Genomic DNA, 22481 nt, shown 5'->3' on the forward strand with positions numbered 1-22481 from the left:
CTGAATACTCCAGAAGGTCATATTGACTACGTTTGCTGTTGAATTTTCTTAGGGGCTCTTAATAAATAGGAAACAGGTTAAGAATGTCAGTGGAAAATCAGATAAATCCTTCATTTCTTCCCCAAAGCAAAAACCCTATAAGATAATTCAGGCTGAGAGAATGACTAGTCCAAAATCAATAAATCAGTCTAGTGAGCTGTCTCTATTTATCTAAAATATTTGTATAGCCAACCAATCTAAATCAAACTTTGGGTGGCTTACAAACAAGAATAAACAACTATACATACAATAAAAGCAAGACATAACAACCAAAAAAAAACTTAAGCAGAAAAATCTGGCACCGCAACTGTACTTCTCTGATGCAACCCATACAATCTTCTTCTATTACTGAAAGTGACTTGAAAATGACCTGATCCTAATCCAATACTGTACATTACAGATATTCCTCCATTTATGACCATTCATTTAGCAACCATTCAAAGTTACAACAGCACTGGAAAAACCACTTGCACTTACAACTGCATCCCCATGGTTATGGGATCATCATTTGGGCACTTGGCAATTGGCATATATTTATGACAGTGACAGATCTCAGGGTCATATGATCACCATTTGCAACCATCCCAGCTGACTTCTGACAAGTAAGGTCAATGGAGAAGCTGGTTTCACTTAACAACCGTGTGATTTGCTTAACAGCCATGGCAAATATTCTGACAAAAAGGTCATAAAATCAGGCACAAGTCACTTTGTGAACACATGGCTTATTGACAGAAGTTCCACTTCCAGTTGTGATTATGAGTTGAGAATTGCCTCTGCACCAGGGGTCCCCAAGCCCTGGGCTGTGGCCCACTACCAGGCTGTGGCCTATTTGGATCTGGGTCAGGAGTGGGACATGGTGGGTCAGTGGATAAGATGGTGAGCTTGTCGATCGAAAGGTCGGCAGTTCAGCGGTTTGAATCCTAAGTGCCGCGTAACGGGGTGAGCTCCCATTACTTGTCCCAGCTTCTGCCAACCTAGCAATTTGAAAGCACATTAAAAATGCAACTAGGAAAATAGGGACCACCTTTGGTGGGAAGGTAACAGCGTTCCGTGCGCCTTTGGCAGTTAGTCGGCCACATGACCACGGAGACGTCTTTGGACAGCGCTGGCTCTTCGGCTTTGAAACGGAGATGAGCACCGCCACCTAGAGTCGGGAACAACTAGCACATATGTGCGAGGGGAACCTTTACCTTTAGCATCTGACAGGAAGGCCGGTGTGCACATGCACACAGCTCAGCTCGTGTGAGTGGTGGGCTGGCATGCAGATGCACACAGCTCAACTTGCATTTGAACTGTGCGTGCATATCATGTGCTCGTCAGCCCATCACTTGAGTGAGTTAAGCTGAGAGCATGTTGAGTATTGGCCCACCATTCATGCAGCCCAATTCTCACCCCCCCCCAGCCAGATTACCAAGCTGCAAAGATTGGGGACCACTGCTCTACACCACATTGACTCTCCAACTATTTTCTTAGACTAGCAAATGCAGCTATTCTCTCACTTCAAAACAAGTTAACCAGCAATAACAAATGCTGTTATTGCTGGTTAACTTGTTTTGAAGTGAAAGAATAGATGAACCCCTTTGCGACTCAGACTGAATGCCTCTGTAGAAATCTTTTTGTGCCAGTTAAATTCAGCTAGAATAAGTGCTTTCCCCTCGTTCTGTACTTTAATGCATCAAATCCTTAGAATCATATCTCAAATCGTAACTTTGGATTTATTCAAAAAGTATCACTCTTGGCTGTTTTGAGATTCCAGCATGCGAACGCAAGAAACCATTATGATTCTGCATGCATGCCGAGTTTTTCCTTACTATTCTATTATTAATGGTTTTACAATTAGGAGGCCCAGAGATTTGGCAGCCCACAGCCAGGACAGTGGCAGGGCAGAGCAGAGCAAGGCAGGGACAGAATTCTTTTTCTTAGTCCTGATTTCAACATGGTTAAACCACAACAAAGGAGAACTCTCCTGCAGTTATATTGCAGCAAATTGGACTTCAAAGAGAATTGAAAGTGACTCTTTGTTTTTATTGCTTCCCTCCTCCCTTTGTTCCTCAACTCACTTACCAGCAAGGTGTATGTGAGTTGTTTTTGAGGGGGGGGGGAGGAGGGATGGAGAAAGAGAGAGACAGAAAGAGAGAGAGAGAGAACAAAAGTAATTGCCACAGGTTGCAAATAAATTAGATTCATCTCCTGCATAAGAATGGCTGCACGTTGTTAGTCTCCATCTGCTAACTGCAAGAGGATGCGATCCGAGGTGGGCCCACAGCTGAACTTGGATTTTGTGCTATCTAGTCAGAACTCAGGACCCTGGAGAGATGCTGCCAGCACTTTTACATGATGCAGGGAGCTGATTTATGGATTCCTTTTGGCCCAGTTATACATATAAACAAGCCCGTTTTTTGACATAATGGAAAACAAAATGTTGTTACACAGGGTTTTAGCTATTAAGTCTGGGAAACTGACATAAAAGAAAATAAATAATTTTGAATGTTTGCCTAAACTAGTGCTTCAGGAACTTTTTTTGTTTATAGCAAGGCCCATTAGGGTAAAAAAAAATGCTTTATTTGCATTTCTTCAGATCAAAAATCAACAGCTTTCATTTTAGGTCATAAACTGCACCCTATTCCATATTGGTTGTTTGTTTTTTTTATTCTTCAGCCATGTAATTATTTTATTGAAAATGGGAAATCAAACAATTTAAATTTCCCATTAAAAGCAGGAGAAATAACACTTCACATTTTGACAGATGCTGAAGACCAATAAAACAATATAAAGTCCAATTTGTGGTTAACCATTCCTTAATCCAAATAGCATGCATTCTTGATGGATACAATAGCCCAGTATTCCTTCTCTAAATTTTCCATTTAATGAACCACATTTATATGCTCTCACTTTTGAAAGGATTCCTTTGGTGTTTTCCAATTCAAAAATGTGGTCAAAAAGTAATACCCATGTTTCCCTGAAAATAAGACTTATATGTTTTGAGGCTCCAAAATAAACGCTAGGGCTTATTTCGAGGGAAACATGATTTCAAGGTGATCAGTCCAGCTGGGCGCCCCACCTCTCAGTACACACAAGAAGCGGCAAGTGCATGGGGACCAACGGTTTCTGGCAGCAGCCCACTGGTCCCTTGATCAGCACACTCTGGGGCTGTCCAGCCCATGCAGCGCAGGTGAGTTGATTACCTCTCCAAGCAGCAGGTGGAGGAAGAGGCAGGAGATTTGGATGTGCTAAGTGGGCTGTGGGAAAGCTGAGAGTCGATGGGCTGGGTGGCCGGCCGTGGGAGGCTCATCTTCGCGTGGCAGAATTGGCAAGGGGCGGAAGGCAGGTGAACCCAACAAGTTGCATGGGCTGCAGGCAAGCCAAGAGACACAAAAACAAGTCTCCCGCAGACACCCGCCAGCTCTGGCCCACTGACTCTTTGGCTTTCCCCTGGGCCACACAGCGTATCCAGATTGCTTGCCTCCCCCCACCTCTGCCTCCACCTGCTGCTTGGACAGATAATCAACTCACCTGCACTGCACGAGCTGCGACTGGTTCCGGAGAGCATCAGCCCATTCATGCCCACCATCTCCTATGATGGCCACGCCCACCCCCTTCACTAGGGCTTATGTTGGGGGTAGGGCTTATATTAGGTACACACTAAAAATCAGGCTACAGCTTATTTTTGGGGTAGGTCCTATTTTGGGGGAAGCACGGAGCTAAAAAGAATTTGGAGGACTAACCTTCAAAGTGGCAGTGTAGCTTTCATGGATTTTAAAAATTTAAAACATGCTAGTTGTGTAACTTTAGATTTAAAAGTGAAATTAAAACTTTTTTTAATCTAAAACCCTAGAAGGTAGACATTGGGGGGTGGTCCTCAGGGAAGGTGTTTCATAAGATAGCAAAGTTCACATTCTAGACAGAGAAGACCACTGACTTGAAAGGAAATGAAAGAGGCCATATACATGTTAAAATTGAACAGCTTTCCTTCAATAGAGGGAGAGGGATACAACACCACCTATCTCCTGTTTAAAACACAGTCCTTTCAACAGTTTCAAGAAGGTTCGACATCTGTTTACACTCTGATTCAGGTGACCCTGACGATACTGATAAACCCCCAATAATGAGGGGTCCTCGGTGCTCTCTGAGCTTGCTTGTTTTCTTGCAGATAACCTACCCTACCCTAACTAGGTAACATCATCACTAGCACCAAGGACCCCTCATTTCAAACCTGAGCTACAAATATTCTCCTTTATTGACCTCAACAATTTTCAGAGAGCTAATGACCAGATAAGAACATAAATCCTTCCATTCCCCACCAGACAGTTAGAACTGTTGAAGCTTCTTGGATGAGAAGCAAAACTTTTTCAAAGAAAAAAATCCAAGAAAGCCCAGTGGTCTTTTGGAAAAAGCACCTTTAGGACAACCATGATCAGGATGATTGAGAATATCTATAGACAATTATATTGCTACAACTAGTAAGTCTCATTCCTACTAAACTTCTTTCATACATCATTTGGTGAAGACTCCTAGAGAAGCTTCTCCAAAGATGAAATTTGAATTTACTTATTTTATTTATATATTATTTCTGAACAAGATTTATAAGGCTATACAGCTCAAACAGTTTGGTACTGGTCTGGTACATTTTTTTTAAAAAAAAGAACCCTTGTTAAACGGTGTGATGCTAATTAGGAATGTCTATGTGATATGATGCAACACCTATAAATTTGCATTATCTTCCACATTCTACTGGAAGAATAAATGAAATAATAGCACAAATACGTACTACTAGATGTTCTCCGAGCTGTGCAGGAGAATTATTATGATGTCTTCTAAAGCTGACATAATGCTTATTTTTACACAATGCAAAATAGAGTACCTGATTTGAGCTTCAGCAGCATGTGATTAAATATTGTTCTACCTATCTATCATAAAAATGCTATCATTTGGGTTTTACTTTCTTCAAGACTTATAGTCCTCCTGAAACCCTCCTCCATCCCAAAAAAAGATTATAGCATCAGCCCTTTAATTAGAAGGCCAAATAAAGTATTTGTATTGGCGAGCCAGACATTAATAAACTCCCAGTCATATTTCATTTCTAACCACATTTTGGATTTCAGATTCTTCTCTCAGTTTCACCACATATCCCAGTCCTAGATTAGGCCTGGCTGGGGTTCAGCAAACTGCCCCCTCTCATTCTGTGAGCTTATTGTGGGATAGGAAGATCAGGGTGAGCATATGGGCAAATTATGAATGATGAATGATGGTCATCCACTTCCCACTCATTGCAATGCAGACATTGTCAGGAACAGGTCCTATTGACCATAAATTCATGTTTACTCACCGACATGTCTCTCCTGAGTTTGTCTGAGGCTTGGAATTTCAGCTGAAATTTCTTTGCCGGAATATTAGATTCAGTTAATGCTGCCATCCAGCCTTACTATCCTACCTTGAAGTCAAAACTCAAGTCATCAGGGTACTGGTGATCCATTGAGTCACCTGTCACTTGGTGCAATTTTCTTGGCAACATTTTCAGAATAGGCTGGCCAGTATCTTCTTCCTGGAGGGGAGGGAGGGAGAAAGAGGAGGCAAAGTCACCCAGTTGGTTTTCATATCTCTGGCAGGATTAGAATGCACAGTCTTTCTGCCTGTAATCTATGGTCTTTACCTATTACATTGCATTGATTTTCCCAACAGATTGGACATAATTGGCCGGTGTTTCACTTGTGTCAGCCTATGTATTTTGAAATTAAGACAAGGAATGTTAGTTTTTAAAGTGTCCAAATGTAAGCCAATCGGTCTGGATGTGATCAAAATCAGAATAGCTGTGAAATATGTATTTTCTTGCCCCTGTAAGAGAACAGCCTTTCTGCTTTTTTGTTTGTCTGAAGTAGAAATTCAGGGCAAATCTAGTATAGGTCATTAACGCAGGGCCCAGAAAGAAGCGATGGCAGAAATAATGATGTCATTAAATCAAGCTCTATGAATATGTAACGATGCCTTATTTTGCATTATTACAGCTGTTACTTAAAACATGCCTCAGCCATTGTCCCATTGATTGTTAATTTCTGCGCTCCGTGTGAAGTCTCTGATGACTCCCGAGAAGGAGCTTTAAAGGGCCTTTGAGAGATTAAACAGAAAACACAGAGAAAAGCCTTTTGGATCTGTGTCTGGGGATGTTGAAGAAAAGGAATTAATCAGAAGGGTTGAGGTTAAGCATTCTAAAGCAAAGGAACTGCCCATTCATAATAGGACTCCTACATAAAGGGGAGGCTCAAAGATTTGTGAATGAGGTTAGAGCCCAGCATTTGATATGTATGACAGTTAAAGAAAGAGCTCTAGAGGTTAGCAATAATTGCTAGGAGGAGGAGGCAGGGCACGGGATGTGGGATGTGGGGGAAAAATATTAACAAGTTAAATGTGTTCTGCTCTTTCATTGCTATAATGCGAAGCTACTTGGAATTAAATCTACAAGGAAGACTTTTTGTTCTGCACAGGAGATGAAGGGAATCTGGAGAAGATAGTTTCATCACAAACGATGGTTGGGAACTTCTAATCACTCTTTGTGTCACATTTTAAAGATGCACATGTTTATAACTCCAGGGCAAGAAATGGCATCAATTCAAGTCTAAATGAGTCTCATATCTATACCAGAAAGGTATAAAGTATAAGCTTTATGGGTCTCCCTAACCTGATGGTGCGTAAATAGCCTTGCTGATGGAGGATGATAGGTGTTGTAGCCCTGAAGGCACCAGCTTATAGGACTGTAAACTCGTTCTAACACCTTCTAACACTGGCGATACATCATACATTTAAGGAAAATGGACCATAAATTACTGATCTATATCCCAGCAATAATTTAACGTATTAGAGAGATCTGAAGCCTGTAAAGAAACAATTCAGTTATGCAATGGGGAAAAAAAAAATCAAATAATTGGTTGGGATTGACGGAAATTACAGTGCAATAATATCTGAAAAGCCAGGAGTTGGCATTGGCCAAAGGTAGAGTTCAGAGAAAGACATTCTCTTCTTTCCCAATATATAATTTGGCAAGCTGATCAGCAAAGCACAAACTTTTTTTTTTTTGAGCATAGCACTGCTGTATGCCTCCAGTTTTCATCTCCATGTTTTTGAAACCACCTGGGCTCTTGGTTTGAGACATTTGAGTGTTATCATCTGAGTGGATTACAAGCAGAGTGTGCATTTTTTTAAAAATTTCTAGGTTCATCAGGATTTCTTTTGTATATATTGCAAAATATGCTAATTCATATTTCCTAGAAATGACTCTTCATATCTTTTTTAAAAAAATCTCTCTTTTTCTTTCTCTCTCTCTTTTTCTTATAGCTCCACCAGCTTTAAAACTATCTGTGAATGAGACTTTAGTGGTAAATCCAGAGGATAATGTTACCATATACTGTTCGTTAACAGGCGGGGATCCTTTGCCTCAGGTAGTCTGGTCTCACTCACCTGGTCCTCTGCCTCCGAACAGCCTGATTCAAGGGGGCAACCTTACCATCTGGGGCATTCAAACCGAAGATTCAGGTTATTACAACTGTACAGCCATCAACAATGTGGGGAACCCAGCCAAGAAGACAGTGAACCTATTGGTGCGATGTACGTCTTTCTATTAATCTAATTGGGGATGGAGCCTGAATTTCCAGCTCACTTTGTTCCTTTTAAAGATTGGAATAAATTTAAGACTGGTACTTCAGGACAGAAAGAGTATTAACCAAGCTTGATTTTATATTGCATTGCTTCCTTTCCTTCAGTCCTCGTAATTTTCAGGTTTGTTTTCAACACATAAGTGTGTACACATAAGCATACACGTATACATATTGCTTCACACTGTTACGTTGAAGGGGTGTGATCGCTCAGTGGCTAAGACACAGAGCTTGTCGATCGAAAGGTTAGCAGTTCAGTGGTTCGAATCCCTAGTGCTGTGTATTGGGGTGAGCTCCCATTACTTCTCCAACCTAGCAGTTAGAAAGCACGTAAAAAATGCAAGTTGAAAAATAGGGACCACCTTTGGTGGGAAGGTAACAGTGTTCTGTGCACCTTTGGCATTGAGTCATGCCGGCCACATGACCACAGAGACATCTTTGGACAGCACTGGCTCTTCAGCTTTGAAACGGAGATGAGCACCGCCCCCTAGAGTCGGGGATGACTAGCACACATGTGCGAGGGGAACCTTTACCTTTACCTTAAGTTACATTGAAAGGAGAGGGGTTTTTAATAGGAGATGGATGCAAACAAATAAGTTTTCTCGTGTTCTTCCCTCGCTCCTTGTTTTTCTCCTGAGCTCTTTACTCATTTCTGTCAAAGCAGCTGCTCTTGCCACATGCCATTTATTGATGGTCAAATTAATACATTATATTTGCACACAAGCATAGGGTAGCCTGTTCAAAAAATCATGTTCATATCCCTCTCCTATCAAGAATGAAATTATAGCAAGGAGGGGAAGGATATTCTGTTCCCCCTGCATCATAGATTCAGTGAAAACAACTTTCCAGAAATTATTTCTGCTTAAGAAGAGGAGATGCTATGAAACAGAATGTTAAATTCTGTTGAATATAAGAATGTGAATTATACGGTGTACTACTTGTGTTATATAGCTACTCAGATTTCTATGCCCTGTCAGTCAGGACATGGCATGACACAGCATGATGTGACATGACACAACATGACATATTTTGGCCATTTGAAGATCAGGCACTTGATATATTCACCAGTTTGGCCTTTGTATTTCCTCTAGCCATGAAGAACGTAACCTTCCAGATCACTCCTGACGTCATCAAAGAGAGTGAAACCATCCAGCTAGGCCAAGACCTGAAGCTCTCATGCCATGTGGATGCTGTCCCACAAGAAAAAGTTTTCTACTTCTGGTACAAGAATGGGAAGCTGGCCAAATTCTCAGATCGAGTAGTTGTCATCAAAAATGACCCCGAACTTCCCCCTGTGACAAGCAGCCTAGAGATAATTGATCTCCGTTTCACAGACTATGGTACATACCTCTGTGTGGCATCTTTCCAAGGAGCACCTATCCCTGACCTTAGTGTTGAAGTGAACATTTCTTCAGAAACAGGTACGCTTTCATCTAATTTTTAACTTATCCAGAAGCCCGATTAAGGATAGAACACAGTTTAAAAAAGAATGTACGCTTTCATTAAAATCTATCCCAGGAGCTTCATAAAGAGCCTAAACTCTGTTTACCAGATAGGTAGATTAGGTTTAATCACAGAATAAATCCTTTTCAAATTATTTGGAGGGTTTAAGATGGAAGGCTGTACTGCTATGCCACTTCTTTTCTCTCTGTTCCAATTTTTTTTTTTTTTCAGATAAATGACTACAGAAAAAGAAAGGCTGAGTAAATTTATATCTAATATTTCATAATCCATATTATTTTGCTGTTCTTTATCCAATGTTTTATTTCTATTTCTTTACAGCATAATAAACCTTTCAAAACAAAAAGGCATAAGAGTATAGGATGTTAAAGTGAAGGGCAGATTCATCTTCGAACAGTTCCCTGCACAATAGAAACTTCTCTGCATATAGATCAGTAGCAAATTGGGGAGAAGGGATAGGAAGGGTGTAACCATTTAGCCATGCAAAGTGGCTATGAGAAAGAGTAATTTTGTGATATTCTTTGAGGATGATATTACTAATGTCTTGGGAAGTTCTGGCTAAGAGCCAAATTTGATATGGCACTAACTACATCACTGAAACTAGATCAGGGTTTTAAAATAAATGTAATAGGTGTGGGGAATGATATTCATCAGGGATAAATCCAAGGGAAAATTATTGAAATTTTGCATCTCTAGGCCCTAGCCTCCTTTTTGTTTTATTTTTGGGGAAAAAATTACCTTGTTTGTGCTAGCAAGTTTTGTTTATTTTATTTATTTTAGCTCAAAACTGTCCGCAGCGTATTGTAGCGAAATTTCTGCCGGGATTACAATTAAACCTGCCCTCCATATGTACTGTTGTCCCATTGAAAATAACCTTCATACTTATTGACTAAAACAAACAGTGGTTTAGTTTCTAATGATTCACTTAACATCACATCTACTTCGTTTCTCAGAGGGATTCAGAAGTAAGGCAGATAGAGAACAGAGCTTTCTGAAGTATGTTTGCAACAAAGGTCACAGGTGCCTATCAGAGAAACAATGGGAATGCCAGCAGTCCACTTAAAACAAGTTTCCAAAAGAAAATCCTTGCCAAGGCTCTTACCACAGAGAAATGCAGAAGTAATCTGAATGGAGTTTGGAACTATACACACATACACAAACAACCCAAACAAGAACATAGAAACTAAGAACTAGAGATACAAAAAGAAATTGAAAAAGAAAAGCATGCAATGGTGCCTTTCACACTGCTTTCTATCAAGTAATCTTAAACTTTTCTCCATAAGCTCATTTTTTTAAAAAAGTTTTTTTTATTAGTAATTCAAATTAAAAACAATGGACATGGTTTAACATCTTTGGTTTTAAACATTGTTATCAAATTTAACCTAATAGCGCATTTTTAATAGCGCATTATTAAATGCGCTATTTTTTTATTAGTAATTCAAATTAAAAACAATGGACATGGTTTAACATCTTTAGTTTTAAACATTGTTATCAAATTTAACCTAATAGCGCATTTTTAATAGTGCATTATTTAATAGCGCATTATTAAATAGCGCATTATTATTAAATGCGCTATTTTTTATTAGTAATTCAAATTAAAAACAATGGACATGATTTAACATCTTTAGTTTTAAACATTGTTAAAATTTTAACCTAATAGTGCATTAACCTAATAGGGGTGTACATAAGAGCACCAACATGCCTACCGTTCCTGTCCTAATGTTCCCTTTGATTGTATCCAATTTCATATAGTTATTACATACTTATGGTTATATATATGCTTATATATTGTATAGTTATTTCATGCTTATGCTTATATATACTGTTGTGACAAATAAATAAATAAAATAAAATAAAATTCAGTATCTTTATATAAATTTACATTACTTCTTACATAAGCTCATTTTTAATCACCAGATTCCAAGGTCACCAATTCATTCTTCTCTCTCTCTCTCTCTCTCTCTCTCTTTTTTCAGTAAAGAGTCCATATAAAGTTTCCACAGCTGTTAAAAAATTTTTTTCATGAGTTTTGAAAAAGGCTTTACTATGTTTGTAGTGAAGTGTGAATCTTTCCCCTAGTTTGACCACAGATAGGAATGGTGGTGTATTTATTCCCTGGTTTTCTGAATCTTTTTCCCCTTGTAAGATTTAGCAAGCAGGTCATCCCACATAAGGGTCCCAGAAAGTCGCCTTTAATTAAAAACTTTTCAAATGCAATTTACACATTTTTCCCATAAAGAAAATTGTCTCCTGCCAGGTGAGCATATGCTGGCAGTAGCGAGCCAAGCGGGTGCAGCTCAATCTTCACACCATATAAGAGAGGAATTGATGAGATTCCATAGCCCACAGAAGACCTGCAAATTGAAAATTCACCTTCTTATTGCCTAGTGATACAGCTGATGGAGATATTGGATGCTAGACCTACATAAATATGCCTTTAAGCCAGCTATGAGCTATATTTTTGTATGATTAAAATAATCACACTCCCTCTTGGCCCTCTTACATTTATGGGTTACATGCAGACATTACTTGGTCATGCAGGTAAAAATAAATTTGGAACTTTTACATTGCATTTTTAAATCCCTTAAAAATGTAAAAGTATACATAAATATATTTCAGGAGAGAAAGAGGACTTACAAAGAAGTACAATCATATCAGTTTCCATGATACTTTAGTACAGATATTTCGTACAATAATCTTTCCCAACAGATGTCCTACCAGTTTTACTGAGGTATACAACTCGTGGAATTCTTATAGTGGAAAAAAAAAGTTATAGTTCAAATATATTTGGAGATCAACAAATAGGAGTAGGCAGCCCTGAAGAATCTGTATCCCCTAATTATAATCTTAAAAACAGAGCAGAGAAGATGGTGAAGATTATGAAGAGCATGTTCTGAAAGTTGGAGGAATTGAAGAAAGTAAGATTTAGAAGCAATAAATTCTATGGAACAATCAGAAACATGATGGAACAAATTCATTCTTTGTATGCAAGACATTTGGACTTGAGCCAATGGGAATGAGTTACAGACTGCTTTATAAGATGACAAAATTTTACAGCATTTTCAATCATAGGAATAAAGGGGTTGGTAGATACTTTGAAGGTCATCTAGCTCAGCTCTCATGTCTTCACAATCTTTTCTCTTCTCCAGATTAAAGCCTCCATCCAGAGGAGTTCCTCATCCACTGGAATCCATTGGCACTGGAGGCCAATACAGTACATTTAAAATAATAATTTATTATAATGTATTTTATAATAGTTATATTACAATATTATAATTGCTATATAACATTACAATAATAAACAAAATGAAGAATAGAAAAGAGACATGGCGTGGCAAGGCAAAGTATTATATTGCCAATACATTAAAAATCTAGCAGGCAAAGCAGGTAATGAGACCTGTCAATGGCTAAGATCAAGTTAAAGAAAAAGGCAAAGGGACTAATTCTGCTTGCACAGGATGAAGCCTCAAGAACAAATACATACAAAGCCAGAATTGAGAAAACAGAAACAGACAGCAAATGCCAACTCTGCAAAGAAACCAAACAAATGTTGGACCAACTAGTTAGGTGCCACAAAAAGATCGTATAGACCAGATGTGTCAAACATATGGCCCATGGTATGGATTCAGCCTGCAATAGGCTCAGAGTTGGCCTGTAGAGCCATCCCTGGGGACAGTGAGGGACTGCCCCTGCTGCCTCAGGACCAACCACGCCCACCCAATTAGCCATGATGACTATGCCACACCCACCTCAGCCCCCCAAGGGCAAACAAACTCCTGATGTGGGCCACGGTGGAATCGAGTTTGACACCCCTGGTATAGACTTTCTAAACAGCCACATGATAAAAGGGCATTGGAATATCTTCAAGATAATACCATGGACACAAAGATTTTTTTTCCAGACACGCCCCTGCCACATAACATCCCAGACATAAAATTGTTGATAAGAAAAATAAATAAAGTTGGAATAGTGGAAGTTGAAGTGCCTAGAGACAGCAGAAGAGAAGAGAAAGACCAGAGAAAATCACAAAATACGAAGACCAGCAGACAGAAGTAGAATGCCTGTGGCAAAAGACAACAAATATAGTATCAACATCAATATAGTATCAATATAGGTGCCTTGGATGCAATCCCAAAACATCTGTGGCACAATGTGAATATCATCAGCACTGATAAAATCACCATTAGTCAATTGCAAAAGGCAGCTTTACTTGGAACAGCTTACATCCTACGACAATGCCTTTAGCATCATCAAAAAATATCTGCCTGTCCCAGGTCCATCGGAAGGACTCAACAGGTAGATAAAAATGCCAAATCTGGTGTAAACATCTGGCTGACTAATTGATAAATGACTATAAGTTTTTTTATTTCATGTCTCTTATCATTCTAGTTCTTCCTTGGAACTCTTCCGATTTTTTTATGTTTTCCCAAAATGTAGTGTCCAAAGTAGAACATAGAATTCTAATTATGTTCTAAGTGAACTATGATTTCTTTTGATCTTGACACTATTATTTCTGCTAATGGAGCCATTGACATACCCTCATTGGATACAACTGTTCAACCAGCTCTATATCAATCTAAGAATACCATATTCTCTATGTATCTCATGGTATCATAGTTCTCCACTCCTCTGAATACAACAAAATACCTTATGCCACCAGACTTGTAATCCTGGGTTTAGAAAACTTAGAACTCCGCCGCCTCCGACAGGACCTGTGTTTAACTCATAGAATCATCTATTGCAATGTCCTTCCTGTTGAAGACTACTTCAGCTTCAATCGCAACAATACAAGAGCAAATAATAGATTTAAACTTAATGTAAACCCCTTCAATCTTGATTGCAGAAAATATGACTTCTGTAACAGAGTTAACACTTGGAACACACTACCTGACTCTGTGGTCTCTTTTCAAAATCCCAAAAGCTTTAACCAAAAACTATCTATAAACCCCATTCCTAAGAGAACAATAAGGGGCATGCATAAGAGCACAAATGTGCCTACCATTCCTGTCCTATTATTCCCTTTCATTATATCTAATTAATATAGTTATTACATACTTATGCTCATATATATGCTTATATATTATATAGTTGTTACATGTCAATGCTTATATATACTGTTATGACTAAATAAATAAATAAATAGTCCAGCCCATATTTTGCCATACTCCACAGTAGAATCTCATGAAAAAATTGTTGAATTTTTGCTGAACTCAAGGTACACATTGCTGGACTATCATAGTTAACTAAACTAGTCACGCTGTCAAAAATATCACATTGGTTTGTTGTGATTGCTTCTTGATAAGCTCATGTTGGTTTTGCCAAGCAATGCATTCTTTTCTAATCAGTTGCTTAATAATCTGTTCCAGGGTGTTGATAAACAACGTTAAGCCAGCTGGTTTGTAGTTAGATAGGTTCTTTCTCCTCTTTTTTAAAGATAGAAATAACCAAATGAGGAAGGTTTTTTTCTTATGCCAGGCAGAAGCCAAATTCTGTGGTAGTATATAGAATAAATAATGATGGTAATTGATTGAATCAGTCTTGTTTAAAATAACAAGGTCAAAGAGCTAAATATGCCTTGACTTCAATTTTAGCAATCTTTTACATACACACAAAACTAAGCTAATTCTTAAACAGTGCTGTTGAATAGTTGTTCTTTCTTATCACCTTTTTCCCAAAAGTGCCTCCAACCATCATGGTGCCCAAGGGTCAATCCATCATTACCGTCCGTGAAGATTCAAGAGCAGAGTTACAGTGTGAAGTCCGAGGGAAACCCAAACCTCCTATCATCTGGTCCAGAGTTGATAAAGAGGCTCCTATGCCTTCGGGGACCATGACAGTGGAGACTAACGATGGGAAGCTGCACTTTGAGAAGGTGACTCAAAAAATGAGTGGGATTTACAAATGCCAGACAGCCAGATACAATGGCTTCAACATTAGACCTCGAGAAGCCCTGGTGCAACTCAACGTACAGTGTGAGTATAAATGAGGAACATATTCTCTTTGATGCAGCCTATATATCTTTACTGACTTAGCATACAAGGTCATTTTGTTTTGTTTTCCCTTAATAACAAAAGTAGTGTGCAGACAAGGGTATGTTTGAGTTACTAGATCTTGTACTTCCAGAGTCAGAAAAGTTTAAATCTCAGATTTAGTGGTTAAAAATGTTATAATAATGGAATATATAATTTTATATAATATAGTATACAAATTTAACATAAGGCAGTGGAATGCTCAACTCAGAAACTTTCCTAAGAACATTTCCCAGTTATATACCAATGTTTGTGCTATTATAGAGACCTGAATGTGTTCACTGATATCTGACCAAACATAATTTATGAACTGTCTGCCCATGATGAGTGGGGAAAGGGGTGACTATTTAATCTCTGCTTTGTGAGCATGTCACTCTGTAAAGATATCCTATGTGTCCTTGAATGGTCCAGGTTATTTTGATATCAATTAAAATGCCAACTGTGTTGCTTTCTGCATGTCCAAGAAACCCACATCTGCCCTGAATCCATAACAGTTACAGAGAATAGAAGAAATATTTTAACATTATTTTATGATATCAAAATTTACTAGATAATAGAAATAGAATATTTCTATATGTTAAAATATATATACATGCAATTTTATTAATAGTATGACAGAATTAAAGGGGGGGAAAAGAAAATTAAAAACTTTGTAAACATATATCCAAAACAAAGCAGCTTGTTCCAAAGTTTACTTCTTTGTAAAAAAAAATGTGAATGGTTGACCTAGTATCTTTTCAGCAAAGGGTCCTAGACACAAATACTAAAAATACTTTTCAGTATTTCCCAGCATATAGTTGTGAAGAACTAGAGAAATGGACAGGATTGATGCTTAAGAAGAATATAAACATAATCAGAAATATCTATATATTCTGAATTGGTTTAAATCTCCAAGGCCAAATGATTTGCATGCAGAACACTGAAATAAGTTGGTAATGGTCTGGCTGAACATTAGTATCTTATCCATGAAAATTCTGGAGAGCTGATGAAGTGCTAGATTTTTGGAAAATTGTAAATATTGTCCCAATCTGCAAAAATGGTGTTGGGGGGAATGGGGATATTGTCTAACAATAACACCCAGGAAGATTCTATAAGAGGTCATAAACAGATTGTTTTGTAAGCACCTTGAAGACAATGCAGCAGCTTTTAGTGGTCAGCATGGATTTGTTAAAATGAATTTTGGCAACTTTTTTATTGGTTAACTTCTTTAGCACATTGTGGCAACATAATATTAATAACATATTTTGATTTCAACTAAGTATTTGAGAAAGTACCCTATGGCAGTTTAATAAGGTAGTGATATGTGAATGGCATTACAAGCAAATGAAAGTATCTTGAAAATTATCTCAGGGAAGACTCAGTGGCAATCATTTATTTCTTGGGTGGAATAGAAAATAGAAATGAAATTCAAAAACATCTTGAGAGTTTGGTAAATGAAAAACTCAGAATAAAATTTAATAGAAGAAAAAGTTATTTAATAAGCATAAATCAGAAGGGCAGGTGTAGGATGGAGGATACGTAGCTCGGTGACAAAACTTGTAATCATAGTTGATTACAAATTGGATATGAATCAACACAATGTGTTGTGACTGCACAGAAGACAAATGCAATTGGAGGCTGTCTCAACCGTTTCTAGATCACAAAAATTAATCATTCACTTTACTGTGCATTGAGACAGATCCCATCTTGAATATTGTGTCCATTTCTGAATACCACATTCTAAGAACCCAGACAAACTGGAATTGATTCAGAAAAAAGGCAGCGAGGGTGATCAGAGGATTAAAAACTATGTCCTATGAAAAGAATTTGAAAGAGCTAGGAAAAGAAGGATGGTCCGAGCATGTGATAACACTCTTCAAATAAGCACTCTTCAAATATAATAAAGTCAAGAGCTATTCTCCAACATTCCACAATGAATGATATAAAATAGTGAGGGAAAATAGATTGAAATTAAATGTTAGGGGGGAAAATCCATTAAGAGCAGTTTAACAATAGAACCAGATGACCTCCCTTTTAAACGTTATGTTCAGGTGGCAGCTAGGGTAAGTTTTAATTCTAATTCCTGTACTGGACAAGAGGTTAGATTTAGGGGTCTAAAAACGTTCTGTGGCATTAAGTCCAAATTGTGTCAGTAATAGGACATGCCCAAACTGTGTGAGTTAATGTTGCAACTTGTGAACTGCATCTCCAGATGATAGTTATTACAATCAAGCCTTTATTTGTAAACCTTTTGTTGTGATATGACCGATCCTTATTAAATGTCCTTGGAGATTTCCAATGTACATAAAATAAAATTTCTCTTGTTTTTTAATATTAATAATATTAATAATATTTTAATATTAATTATATTAATATTATATTAATAATATTTTGCTGATTTACAAAAACATAATATTTGAGCTCATATTCCAAAAGATATTATTCATTAACCTACTTGGAATAACTATGAGTCACTCCAACCACTCGTGACTCTGGGCAATATATATTAAAGAGAAAATTAAAATCACCAACTTCATTAGTAATACAAAGGTCTCCTTTATCCCATAGAATAGGAAGGGCTTAACAGTCATGCAAAATGCCAGGAGGACTGGGGCATATATATACTTCCATACCCTTGAGATCTCAACAATAGGAACTCATGCAAAATGTCAAAGCATCGGTAGCATACACCAATAAATGTTTAAGTTAAATGAATTCTTCAACACACCTAGTGATAGGCTGAATTCAGTTTTAATCTCTATACCAAAAAAAATGTGAAACACCTTCATAACCACCAAGTGGATTTAAATTAATTATAAAAATTGCCAGCTCATTTCCCTCCCCCAAAGAAAACCCCAAACAATTTATTGGCTATGGTTAAATGTGGTTACCCCATAATATGATTTAATAATAAGGTTTATTTCTATAGTAATATTTTTATATATAACATAGAATCATAAAGTGGGAAGTGACCTAAGAACTCATCAAGTCCAAACTCCTGAACACTGAATAATTTATCTGACCTCTGTTCAAAAATCTCCAGTGAAGGGGAAGAAACACTCCTTGCAATGGCCTAATCCATTGATCAACAAGCTCTTACTGTCAAGAAGTTCTTTCTAATGACTAAAGTGTATCTACATCCTCGAAGTTTCATCCCATTAGTTCTAGTCTTACCCTCTGAAGCAAGTGAGAATATGTCCTCTGCAACATGACAGCCCTTCAGATATTTGAAGGCAGCTATTATGTCCCTTCTCAAATTTCTCTTTTTTTTTTTTTTTTTTTTTTTTTTTATCCAAAAAGTTTTTATTGGTCAAAAAAGGTTTATACAAATACATATCAGGTATGGTAAATTTTCATTTTTCTTATACAAGATAAGAATTTTACTCAAAATTTTAAACACATACAACAGCCATATGGCAAGCAGGTGATACGAAGTAGCTAAGTTTATCAATCTTACATACGCAATAAAGAAGGGTCAAGAATAATCAGAATATCATACAAAGGAGAATAAGGAAAACCAACACAATACCAAATATCATTGTCACTTCCTAGTTTTGGATCTCAGAACTCTGGGTTCAGCCTGACCCAACTCCAGGGCCGCAACAGCGGCAGCCGCCTCCCCATGGTCTATAACCTCCCCTTCTTCAACTCCTGGGTCATCTAATTCCAGGAGGGCTTTGTGTTCCTCCACGTAGGCCGCAGCCTCCGCAATTGTACTAATTTTTTTCGTAATGCCCTCCCGGAAAATCATCAATCCCTCTGGCATCAGCCATCTGAAGCCTACTCCCTTCTGGTACAATTTGCTTGACAAAAGTAATATTCTTTCTCATTTCACGTACCTGTCTGGGAATCTGCCTCAGAATGGCTATCTCCCTGCCCCTATAAGTCAGTGCCCCACTCCTATGTTTTCTAAGAATTTCATCTCGTCTCTCTTCTCACAAATTTGACATGAACCTCTCTAGGAACTGCATGCGTGCGTGCATATTTTGAATTAACTCTATAAGCTCGATCCACATCCCAATTCATAAAGTCAACACCTCTCCCAAGAAATTCTCCCAACAGTTTAGTCACAACATCTCTCAAGTCTTCTTGGTCCACTTCTTCCAGATTTTGAAACCTAAGGAAATAAGACATTTTATCCATCTGTAGTCCAAGCACAGCATTGCCTGTCGTCTCCTCTCTTTTCTGCACTGCCCGCATCTCTCCCTCCAGACCTTCCACTTTCTGCTTGTTTTCTGCTGAGACTTGTTGAGTGTCCTTTAAATCCTTTTGGATAGTCACAATTTCTGCTCTTATTTCATCCAGTTTCTTGTCCATATTAGATAACTTTTCCAAAATTCTCTCCATTTCTCCAGCAGTTGGTCTCTGACCTTTTGCCATTTAAAAAAATTTTTTAAAATCCTCAGGCAAGCACTCTTCTCAAATTTCTCTTCTACAAACTAAACATGCCTAAATCTTTTAAGCATCCCTCTAGGACTTGGTTTCCAGTGATTTCTTCATCCTAGCAGTTCATTTCCAGACTTCCTCCAGTTTAAAAAAAAACAAAATCTGAATGTATAGAACTGAATTCAATATTCCTGGTGAGAACTAACCAAGGCAGAGTAGAATGAAATAATTATTTCCCACAGGCTAAACTCTATGTTTCACTTAATATTCTTTAAGATATCATTCCGTTCTTTGCAGCTGCATTACAGTGTTTGGACACATTGAGTATGTAATCCACTAGTTCACCCAAGTCTTTCGCGCATGTGCTACTTTTGAGCAAGATTTGCTCCCTCCTGTAAATGTTTTTTTACCTAGACCCATGCCTTTACATTTCTCCTTGTAAATGTAATCAAATTATTTTAACTAAAATAAGACTAATTATTGTTATAATTTAACTACTAATAAAGTAATGGAACCAATTCAAAGTGTTGGTTATCACCTTTAAAGCTTTTCATGGCATGGAACCAGGTTATCTGAGGAACCATCTTGCCCCAATGAAATTGGCTCCCCCTATTCACTTCGGCAGAAGAGGCCCTCTGTGGACCCATTGTTCAAGGAAATTTGACTGCAGGGTCTACGAGATGAGCCTTCCTTGCTGTGGCCCCCACTTTCTGGAACATCTTGCTACCAGAGGTGAGATCCATCTCTACCTTTCTGGCTTTCATGAAGGGCTTAAAACATGCTCTGCCTGTTCTTTTGGGGCCTCAATGGGGCACACTAAGCTGGAGCTGGTTGGTTGAGTGAGATGCATCCCCTCTGCTGTCCATGCTCTTTAACCTTTGTTTACTTGTTGTTAATTTTAATATATTTTTATATTTAGGCTTTTATGCTATTGCAAGCCACCCAGAGTCACTCTGGATAGTGAAGCTTACCGAAGTTCCCTGGATCCTGCTTTTACCCTTTTTTAAAAATAGGAACGTTTGCCTTCCTCCAGTCTTCTGGGACTCACCTGTTCTCCAAGTCTTTAAAAGACTACAAGGAGTAATTCTGCAATTATCTTTGCTTGTTCAATACCTTAGGGCCATGATGGTGAACCTATGGCATGTGTGCCGTTGCCCCAGTTCAGCTCCACCACACATGTGTGTGTGCCTCCTGCCAGCTAGCTGGTCGTCGGGTCTCTGCCATGCATATGTGGGGGGGGGCATGTGGGGGTGCCCATGCATACATGGGAGGGAGTTGGGCATGTGCAGGGGGCCACATGCGCATGCGTGCAGAGTGGGGTGTGTGTAGGGGGCACGTGGAATGCATGGGGCAAGTGGCGGGGTGTACGTTGCATTTTGGGGGGTTCAGATATGCGCTTTGGGCACTTGGTCCAGAAAAAGTTAGCTATCACTGCCTTAGGGGTAATTCATCTGGCCCTGGAGACTTTAAATTCACTTAGATTAGCACTGATCCCTTAACAAAGGTGGTTCCTAATACTTCTCAGGATGCCAATGGAGCTAAGTTTAGCTTTTAAGTTCAGCGCAAGAGGAATAGAATTTGGCTTGTTCCAACCAATGACCCAAACCAAAAGTAAATTGAAGATTAAATCCACCTATCTGAATGTGGTTGATCTTAAACAAAGCTAAGCAGGGTAGACTTGGTTGTTACTCAAATGGACAACTACTAAGAAATCCTAGAGATGATGGACTGATTTACTTTTTTTTAAGAAAAAAAGCATCTTAGCTGATACTAAGCCAATTCCATATTTTTGCCATGAAAATTCCATTGATGTGTTCATGTGTTCATGGAGTCACCAAGCTTGACTTGAGATCATTTTTACTCCCCCCACATCCAAACAGATACTAAAAATTCAAAGATAGAAATTACTGATTATGCAGTCAATAAACATTATCTGTCAATGAGGTCTGCCGTAAATTCCTTTAAAGGCTGCATAAGTTGCTTGTCCTTCACCAAAAATAAATATGCTGCAGAAGAAGCAGCTATTTCAGAAGAGGAAGCTAACCAACTCGAGGAACCATTCTAATGGGTTAACTCCTCATGAGAAGAAGAGAATTTGTTTTTAAATATTTTTCCAAATCTCAATTCAGAATGTTTGAGGTGTAACTTAGAGGTTTTTTTTCTTGTTTTTGTTGTTGTTGTTGCTAGAAAACTTACAGTTTTCTTGTCTGACATATGATTATCAATATTTGGTTACTTTGTTGATTTAAGTAGTCTATGAGTTTGGATTTGTTCTGTCACATTATCTCTTTTTTCACATTCCATCTTCTTTTCTTAAGGGGACTTATTCAATATTAAATTTCAAGATCTTCAAGGTTTTATATTTATTTAATTATCCTAAGGAATCCGTATCAACTATCAAAATTGATAAAGTAAAATTTTAAAAAACAATGCCATGCCATGCCATGCCATGCAAAGCAATGCAATGCAACACAATAAAATAAAATAAAAATGGAGCAAACGGGTGGGGTTTTTTTGCCTGCTTGTTGATACCATCCTAGTTCTCATTTTCTCAGTAAAAAAAACCTTACATTTTACTGAGCTAAAATTGGTTTGAGATAGGTAGCTGTACAGTCTATAGATACAGTTCTGGGGCCAAGATATTTGAATAACTGCCTTTCTCTGATTGTCTCTTCCTGCCACATCAGATCTGGCAGGAGAGGGATGCTCTGACTCTCCTCTATTAAATTGTCATCTAGTGGGATCAAAGAGTGTAATACTGTGTAATACTGTTCCCCCATCCCCCAAGATTTGATTGGCCCCAACCCTGGCAGCTTTTCAGAAAGCTTTTAAGATCTGGCTGGTCTCCCAAGCATAGAGGTTAAGAGGTTAGGTAAGCCCATGAGATATTTTTAATTATTATTGATGGTTATTCTCTGGTTATTATGTTTGTATACTCATATTT

General features: G+C 38.2%; 1 protein-coding gene across 1 annotated transcript in view; it reads left to right on the plus strand.

The window, feature by feature from the left end:
* MDGA1 (MAM domain containing glycosylphosphatidylinositol anchor 1) overlaps nucleotides 1-22481 on the plus strand; it is a 348213-nt gene that overhangs the window by 172143 nt on the left and 153589 nt on the right. Inside the window, exons 6-8 of the mRNA XM_058178574.1 lie at nucleotides 7366-7635; nucleotides 8774-9103; nucleotides 14822-15115. Coding sequence (XP_058034557.1) covers nucleotides 7366-7635; nucleotides 8774-9103; nucleotides 14822-15115 — 894 coding nt within the window. The remainder of the gene's footprint in view (nucleotides 1-7365; nucleotides 7636-8773; nucleotides 9104-14821; nucleotides 15116-22481) is intronic.

This window comes from Ahaetulla prasina, chromosome 1, assembly GCF_028640845.1.
Source record: "Ahaetulla prasina isolate Xishuangbanna chromosome 1, ASM2864084v1, whole genome shotgun sequence".
NCBI lineage: Eukaryota > Metazoa > Chordata > Lepidosauria > Squamata > Colubridae > Ahaetulla > Ahaetulla prasina.